This window comes from Pelophylax lessonae, assembly GCF_965119305.1.
Source record: "Pelophylax lessonae genome assembly, chromosome: 6".
Classification (NCBI taxonomy): domain Eukaryota; kingdom Metazoa; phylum Chordata; class Amphibia; order Anura; family Ranidae; genus Pelophylax; species Pelophylax lessonae.
In genome coordinates this window covers 255252310-255261655 of record NC_138773.1, presented here as the reverse complement: position 1 = coordinate 255261655, position 9346 = coordinate 255252310, and the positions used below count along the sequence as shown (strand labels likewise).

The window sequence follows — 9346 nt, the reverse complement described above, 5'->3', positions numbered from 1 at the left end:
GAATGCGATAACCTGCGTTTAGCGCTCACGTTTTTCCATTTTAAAGGGGAATAATTTTTTTGACCTCTAGAAACGGTTTTAAACGCTAACGCCCGCTAAACGCGAACACAACGGACGTTTTAAACGTCCTAAAAAAAAAAAATTACAGCATTCAAGGGACGTTTAACAACGTCCCATGTACATGAAGCCTTATATAGCAGAAAGTGAAAAATATTGTTTTTTTTTCAGAATTGTCGCTCTTTTTGTGTTTATAGCGCAAAAAATAAATCGCTCAGGTGATTAAATAACACCAAAAGAAAGCTCTATTTGTGGGAAGAAAAAGACATCAATTTTATTTGGGTACAGCGTCACACGAGCGTGCAATTGTCCGTTAAAGAAACGCAGTGCCGAATCGCAAAATATGTCCTGGTCATTAAGGGGGTAGATAATGTGTATATCTTTGAACTATAAATGTAATAGTTGTTAATAATATATAGTAATAAGCTTAGCAGGGCAGAATGAGACTAGCCTAGGCCATGATCTTTGTGACCTTTGCAGTGGCTCAGGCGGTGGGCATGGGAAGAGAGATGGAGTGTGATCGCAGTAGATGGGGAGCAGCTGGGATACCGAAATAGGATGCGACATTCCCTCCCCTTTGGAATAACAACACTTTTCCATTCCAAATCCCTGTGTGTGCAGCTCATGCCAAAGATGGTCAACAAGGAGGCGCTGCATCCAATGCTATCCGCCTGTGAGCCACTGACAGCAGCCAGGATCCCAGCTGAAAGCACATTAACTCTTCCCATCCCAAGAACAGTGCTGCAGGTAAACAATGGCTCTCTTATGATGCTACCCCGGCAGGTTTATGATGCACAGGCAGAAATTGGGCACTTGCACTGCTGTGGAGGCTCCAATTCAAATGAGGGATTGTAAAAATGCTGCAATCATTGAATGGATGACAGTGATGTATGACAAAGGCATGGGTGATAACAGAATACATGGACTATTTGCATGCTGGGACCGGTGCACAGATAGAGCTAGACTTATGTGTGTATCCATTTCAGTCAATGATTGACAGTTGAGCTCTATCCTGCACCACATCAGGTTGAGTGCAACAGAAGGTGACAGGCAGGATTTTGTCATTTCGAGGGATTGCATGCTGCTGTCCATTGTTTTGGTGGCTTTGTGCCTTGGTGTGGAGGAGGAGGGGACTCCAAGATCTAGCCAAGGCTGACAGCTCATTGCTAATCCCACTAGTTAATAGGAGGAGGCTTCTCAAGACTGATGGTAATGGATTTGCAATGAAATTTTACAACCTTAGGCTTTATTTACAGTAGCATAACCACAAGATCAGTGTACAGGCAGCTGAGGCTATCCACACAATAGCAGAGCATTGTGGTTGCTGCTATTATGACATTTTGTCATGTGCGGGAGGGGAGGTAATGTTTGGGGAAACTGACAAATGGCTGCATGTTGTTGACTGATATTTATTTTCTATTGCCCGAAGCCTGACCATTTAGCAACATTAGGCAGCCAATAGAGGGGTGCCATTAAACTGGAAGGCTGCAGCCAAATCAGATTATTCTGTAGGCTAAATAAACAGGAGATCAGAGGTTCTACAGTTCCATATACACAGGACATTGTTTCTTGTGTCTTGCTAGGACAGTGATGTTACATTGTTTCATTCATATCATTGTCCTGGGAAATGCATGCTGGTTCTCATTCAGTCATCTGACCTTGTTCTTTTTGAACACTGGTATTAGGTATCATGCATGTCAGCAATTAACGCTTCATCTGTGTGCGTAGCTTAGTTTTACTTTGGATCTTCCTTTCTACTTTTATATTCTGTGCATCTTTATTTGAATTATTTTTTTTAGCCATGTCACAAAAGGATCCGGAAGATTATTGTTTTACCTACAACGACCCAACTCATCATGTGGATTTTTTGGAATCCTTTAGAATGTTTTACAAAGAGGGTCTCTTCACAGACGTCACCTTGCTGAGCTCCTCTGGGAAGGTTTTCCATTGCCACAAGGCTGCCCTGGCTGCTTGTAGTCAATACTTCAAGGTGATGTTCACAGCTGACATGAAGGAAAAGTCCAACAGCCAGATCAAGATCTCAGGGATTGATGACAACATTTTAGAGGCACTACTGAACTATACTTACACTGCTCAGATCAGGATCACAGCCAAGAATGTCCAAGGTCTACTACAAGCTGCTGATCAGCTCCACTTTGTCTCTGTCAAGGAAGCCTCTGAACAGTTCTTGGTGAGACATTTGGATGTGGACAACTGTTTGGGCATGCATTCCTTTGCAGAATTTCACATCTGCCCCTCCTTAGAGAAGGAATCAAGAAGGATCATTGTGTCTAGATTCCAAGAGGTTTGGACTCAGGAAGAATTTTTGGACATCTCTTTTGAAAAACTCTTGTACATCCTTTCCCAGAAGAACCTCAATGTCTGGACAGAGGAGGTACTTTTGCAGCCTTTAGTGAGGTGGATTGGGCATGATTGCAGGAAACGTGTAGAACATATATATGACCTACTCAAATGCATCAACATTGACATTGATGACAGCTATCTCAGGTCCTCTTTGGAGTTGCACAAGAAACATTTACTTACAGAAAACAAGATACAATCTTTACTGTATTATGCTGTTAGAAGGCAACCACAGGAAGTGTCTAAGCGATCTGCTGCAAATATGTGTGTGGTTGGGGGTTATTATTGGCATCCCTTGTCCGAGGTACACTTGTGGGATCCAGAACGCAACAACTGGGCTCAAGGGGCAGATATGCCAGATCATACAAGAGAAAGCTACAGTGCCACCAACCTGGGACCTCTTATTTATATTACTGGGGGGTATAGGACTGATAATATAGAAGCTCTAAACACTGTGTGGATTTATAATACAGAGACAGATGAATGGACAGAAGGCTGCCCCATGATCAATGCGAGGTACTATCACTGCTCTGTCACCCTGGCTGGCTGTGTGTATGCTCTGGGTGGGTATAGAAAAGGGGCTCCAGCACAGGAAGCTGAGTTTTATGATCCACTTAAAAAACTTTGGTTCCCTATTGCCAACATGTTAAAAGGTAAGTCATATATGACCGTTTGTCCCGAGAGCTTGCGTTTAGACTTTGTTTCAGAATTTGAAACTTTTCAAATATGCATAAAACAATATAATCAAACTAACATACAGTTGTGCTCAAAGGTTTACAAACCCTGGCAGAATTTATGTTTTCTTGGCCATTTTTCCGAGAATATGAATGATAACTAAATACACGGTATTAAGAACTGGGGTATGTAAACTTTTGATCAGGGTCATTTGGGCAGTTTCTGTTGTCATTATGATTTAAAAAGAGTAAACACAGTTAATTGATAATAAATGGCTTCAGCCAAACACTAACCATGAGTGAAAGAAAAGTTTTTGTGTTATTTATATTCTCTGAAAAATGGCCAAGAAATCATAAATTCTGCCAAATTAAACGTATGAGCACAACTGTACGGCAAATGCAAAAAGTGTCCTTCTATGCTTTACGCACAGTTGTATAAAGTACTTGAAACCCATACTTGAGTAAAAGTACAAGTGCTCGATCAAAAAGTGACTTGAGAAGAAGTGGAAGTGCTCGATCAAAAAGTGACTTGAGTAGAAGTACTAAAGTATTCAACATTTTTTGTACTTAAGTATTGCAAGTAGTTTTTTTTTTTAATTTTGCTACTCAAGTACTGAAAGTAAAAGTACCAGTAGTTTTGAAAAAAAATTGCTACTCAAGTACTGAAAGTAAAAGTACAAGTACTGTGTTATTTAGTTATTAAAGAAAGAAGTCAAAAGTGTGAACATCATATTTTTTTTTATTATTTAAAATGCAGCTTTTATTTATAGATACAGTAGCTTTTATTTTCGTATGCACTGATAATACACATGTTTTGAGCTTCATGAAACCTGCCATCTACTGTTCTGGCAGTGGTAATTTTTATAATTGTAACGAGTAACTATGCAGCACAAAAAAAAAATATTGGAGTACAAGTATTGAAATCATTGAAAAAATGTAGTGAAGTAAAAGTGGAAGTAGGAGAAAAAAATTCTACTCAAGGAAAGTACAGATACCGCCTTTCTGTACTTAAGTACAGTAGTGAAGTAGTTCTACTTAGTTACTATCTCTGGCCTTTACGTAAGGCAGTTATTTTTTATCTCTACCTTTGTGAGCTCCTGATCGTTCATCCTCGTCATCCTCTACCCATTAGCTGAAATTTTAAATCTGGCCGACAGTTGACATTTCTGCACTAGGTGCTTAAATGGAAAAGGAAGGCAGGGCAGAAGTGGTTGACAGAAATCACATCTGTAGCTTTGTTAGTGTGATATTAAACATACTGGGATCAGTTGGGTAATTGTTCAGACCACTTAAAAAATTTCACTTCATTCTTGTAGGAAGGTCTTCCACTTTTAGAAATGATTGGCCATTTTTTATGGAAGGAAAATGAGCCTGGCCAGGAGACTTTTCATGGACAGGCTGTGAGGTTGCCAGTGGCTGCAGAGCAAAGATCTCCATGAAAGACAGATAAATGGAAATCTGAGAGAAGAGGGGTTGCCAGGGCCAATATTTAAAGGATACATAACTTTCAAGCTTGAAATATTTACAATGGACATTGCAAAATAGGAAATATGATTGCAATTTTTGTCAAAGCTCCTGGGCTAGTCTGGGGTCTGCATCAGGCTGGCCAACACCAAATAGTGATACAGCCCTTGCTTCCTTCTCCTTCCACTGAGTAGTTGTCACCCCCTTATGAGAAGATATAGAGTACTGGAAGAGGTGTACAATGCACTGGCCCAGTAATGGGCAGGCAGTGCTTAGAAGCCTTTTGGAAAAATATGGTACCCAATATTACTATTTTACAAGGCTCACTGTAACTTTTTAAATAGTTTTGGGTGCCGCCTTGCTCCTATGTCAAAGTGTAAAATGTAATGTACTGTATTGTGCTGATAGATTGTCTTTGTCAATACATATTTAATGAACATGATTTTAATTTAATTGTTTTGATATTTTAAAGAATAACTTTCCATATTATAATGCAGGGCAGTGAATTCATAGACTTTGTACATAGTAAGTTTTTCCTGTCTTAATCCCTTGTACAAACCTTTTCAGCACCCATAGTCTAAAGCTGGGTACACATCGTTTTTTTTTTTTTTTTTCAACCACTGGGGAGGTTCCTTTATCCACACAAGCAAGGTGGATTCAGGAATCCCCACTCACTGTGCTATTGCATTCTGACAGTAGGGACTCCCTGCTGTCAGAATACACTGATCAGTGCTGCAGTCGATTGGCTGAAAGCTGCTGATCAAACAAAGTTTTACAGCAGGACTCTTCGACAGAGGCTGATCTAATGATCTGCTTCTGTCCAACAGAGAGCTACATACAGATTATGAAGAGGTTATTGGCTCATTATAGAGAAAAATAATAGTAAATTACAGGTACCACATCCCTAATGAATCGAAGGGAATTGGAATTGTGGGGCATGGGTTGGGACTTTAAAGGTACCGTTTCAAAACCAATAAATGTGATATGACAATATATCAAATATATTAAAAATATATACCGTATATACTCGAGTATAAGCCGACCCGAGTATAAGCCGAGGCCCCTACTTTTACCACAAAAAGATGGGAAAAATCATTGACTCGATTATAAGCCTAGGGTGAGAATGCAGGGCGGCGGGCATGGTACAGGAGAATGCAGGGTGACTGGCATGGTGCAGGAGAATGCAGGGTACTGGCATGGTACAGGAGAATGCAGGGTACTGGCATGGTGCAGGAGAATGCAGGGTACTGGCATGGTGCAGGAGAATGCAGGGTACTGGCATGGTGCAGGAGAATGCAGGGTACTGGCATGGTGCAGGAGAATGCGGGGTACTGGCATGGTACAAGAGGATCCGGGGTTGTGGGCATACTACAGGAGATGCAGTGCTGTGGGCATGGTACAGGTGGACCATGCCCGCAGCACTGCATCCCTTGTAGTGTGCCTGCAGTCCTGCATAATGGCAGGTAGCGCAGCTGTTTCACTTACCTGTTCCAGAGGCGCCTTCATTTTAAAAATGGCACGTCATTGCGCACGCGCCGCTGCCCCTCTTATACTTTCGGCTATTCCTGGCCTCTCCCGAGCGGCGGCGGCGCGTGCGCGGTGACATAAATGCGACGGACGGCGCCATTTTTAAAGCTTAAGCCCGTCGGAGCGGCCAGGGACTTTTTTTTTTTCCTTGACTCGAGCATAAGCCGAGGGGGATGTTTTCAGCACAAAAAAATGTGCTGAAAAACTCGGCTTATACTCGAGTATATACGGTATATTTATTACATATATTACCAAAGAAAAAAGACCCAAAGACAGAGGGACAAATCATATATACAGAAAATACAACTGGGTATAAAATATCAAGCAGAATCATGTTCCTCATATAGTAAGTGGAGTCACCAGGAAGTACCGCTGGGCCAAAAAAAAACGGTGGCAATCGTGTAATTCTCTAGTTGAACCACTACCCACTACCCTACATGTTTCGCGGTGTGAACCGCTTCTTCTGGCCCAGCGGTACTTCCTGATTTGCCCCTCTGTCTTTGGATCTTTTTTCTTTGGTACTATGTGTAATAAATAAATATTTTTAAGATATTTGATATATTGTCATATCACATTTATTGGTTTTGAAACTGTACCTTTAAAGTCCCAACCCATGCCCGACAATTACATACAGATTATAACTCATCTGGTCCCTGCGGAACTGGCCAAATTTCCATTTTTGTGTACCCAGCCAAAGAGTGTCTAGGAAGGTAAGTGTTTAGTTTCCTCTGTTGTGGAAATCATCATTACAACTACTACTATATAACAGTGGTTAGCTACAGGTTAGACTGTCCATAGACAGATATATCTTCCGTGGAACATGCTGGAATCTATCTGCTCATCCTTGAATTGGTCACTGGAGTGCCAGGTTCCACCTAAACCAGCCAACGATAGCCATTGTGCATGTAAGGTACTTCGATCTTTCACTCTTCCCCATATAAAGAGATGGATCAGGACCACCTGCTTAGAGTTTTCCTAAAGAGACTGATCATCTTTGTTCATTAATAAAATCAGTAATTTTGTTATAATATGCCTCTAAAGGCCAATAGAGCTTGATATTAGAAAGCGTCCAATCGCAGCAAGTGATGTTCAAATTGGAAGGATAGCTTTTGATTATCTGCCCATTTATGGCCACCCTTACTAATGGTCAGAAATGACTGATTCCCATATTATAATATGTGTCATATAGCACAAGAATAGAATACCATGCCAGCAGGTATGATAATACAATTTATGAGGTTTGTATTATTTTACATATACCAGGAATATTAGTCTCATGGAATAGATCTTGTATATTTATGAATACATGTAGATAAAATTGAATTACTAACAGTCTGGCTGGCCTAAAATAAACATTAAGTCCTCTTACACACGATACTTCTGTTTGAGCATCTCCTTTTTCAGCCGTAAATTTGTCTTATTGAAATGCACGCATTTTCGCATATATGCGTTTGTGCGAATTTGCGTCTTTTCACGCAAATGTATTCTCGTGTTTTTGTAAAATATGCAAATTTGCATTTTTCAGATCAACAGTATGTTCGTGTGCGTTTATTTGTGCGTATTTCCGCGCATTAGGTGTAAATCACTGTCCAAAAATGAAGATTTTTCTATTTTGTTCTTACTGAAGAATACACGGCGCCCATTTACGCGCCTGTGTGCATGGGCACATCACAATGAATAGGCTGTATTTTAGCTCAGAAAAAAAAAAAAAAGCTGTACTGAGCTTTTTTAAGCTGCAGTGTGCAAGAGGCCTAACAGAGATAATATAAACCATATGAATCTTGCTGTTTGCATCATGTCTTGTAGTGGTAAAATAGCCATATAGGGTTAGATTTCTCTTGTTCAGCCTGTGGGCCGAACATGGAAAAATCAATCAACTCCCCCCCAGTCACACTAAACTGCATAGATGGAGGAATCTCTGCTGCCGGCTATTGTATTCAGGCAGCCAGAACACCCATGGCTGCCTGATTTCATGAATGGTGACTTACATGATGCAGTCAGTAATTTTCCACCCGGATGTCAATTATTAAATCAACTTTTGTCAGGCCGCATATTAATGACAGACAGGGCTACCCACAACTTGATATTTGTCCAACTTTAGAAATGTAGGCTCTTCAGGTTTGCTACATTTATGGATAGATTAAAGCATGGCTGTCCAACCTTTTGGCTTCTCTGGGCCACATTGAGTGTAGAGAAATTTTCTTGTGCCGCATATAAAATATATACCATAGTTAAGGTATATAAGTAATAAAATGCCGCCGCACCCTTCCCGCGCGGCCGCACCCCCCGCACTAATTTAACACAACTAGAGGATGATCAAATGAAATGGAATCAGTATACAGAGGTTTACTTCTTCTGAGCGATAATAAAGGAACACTCTAACCACCATGACCACTTCAGTGATTTGAAGTGGTCATGGTGGTAGGAGTCAGAAACACTGCACATGCTCACATCCCCCCCCCCCCCCCTCCGAGGCAGCCTCTGCTTACAGTTAGTTGGAAGCGGCTGTGGCTGTGCCCCCGACCCAACTTCCTTCCTCCCCAGCAAAATAAAAATTGTCAGGGGGCAGTGGGCCGCATTGCCTGGGGTTCTGGGCCGCAGGTTGGACATGCCTGGATTAAAGCTATAGCTACATTCATTTAGATCAGCGGTCTCCAAGCTATGGCCCTCCAGTTGTTCAGGAACTACAATTCCCATCATGCCTAGTCATGTCTGTGAATGTCAGAGTTTTACAATGCCTCATTGGACTTGTAGTTCAGCAACAGCTGGAGGGCCGTAGTTTGGAGATCATTGATTTAGAGGGAAAGGACATGCCATGTAGGTAGATATAGTTAATCCAAGTTGTTCAGTTTCTAAAAAAGTGAAGAGGAGTAGCTGTCCAACTATACATAAAATCACAGGTACCAAACAGCTGGCAATTCGACAGCTTGGCATTATATATGTAATAAACAAAGTACAAACAGAACAGTAAGTATGAAATATTCAATATATAGCTCAATATCTGGCTGGCTGTAACCATGGAATAAGAAAATCTCTAGAGTTATCTCTCTAGTAATGGAACTGTGTATTTATACCCACAAGATTGGAGAAGTAATTGATCCAAGCCAATAAGCAGAGGTTCCTGGTCGTTATGATTTTAAAGAGAAAAAAAGGAAGATGCTGTTGACATATGTTGATAAAAAGTTAAGTTTACATGAAGACAAAATAAAAAAATATTGTTATGGTTGAAGACTCAATGATAGTGGTATTAAACCCAAAGAGTT

The 9346-nt window shown here is 40.8% G+C and overlaps 1 protein-coding gene across 1 annotated transcript in view; it reads left to right on the top strand.

The window, feature by feature from the left end:
- The first annotated feature begins 677 nt into the window (after nt 1–677).
- KLHL23 (kelch like family member 23) overlaps nt 678–9346 on the top strand; it is a 29950-nt gene continuing 21281 nt past the window's right edge. The window contains exons 1-2 of the mRNA XM_082260200.1: nt 678–804; nt 1857–3071. Of these exons, the coding sequence (XP_082116326.1) occupies nt 1859–3071 (1213 nt within the window). The 5' untranslated portion in view covers nt 678–804; nt 1857–1858. The remainder of the gene's footprint in view (nt 805–1856; nt 3072–9346) is intronic.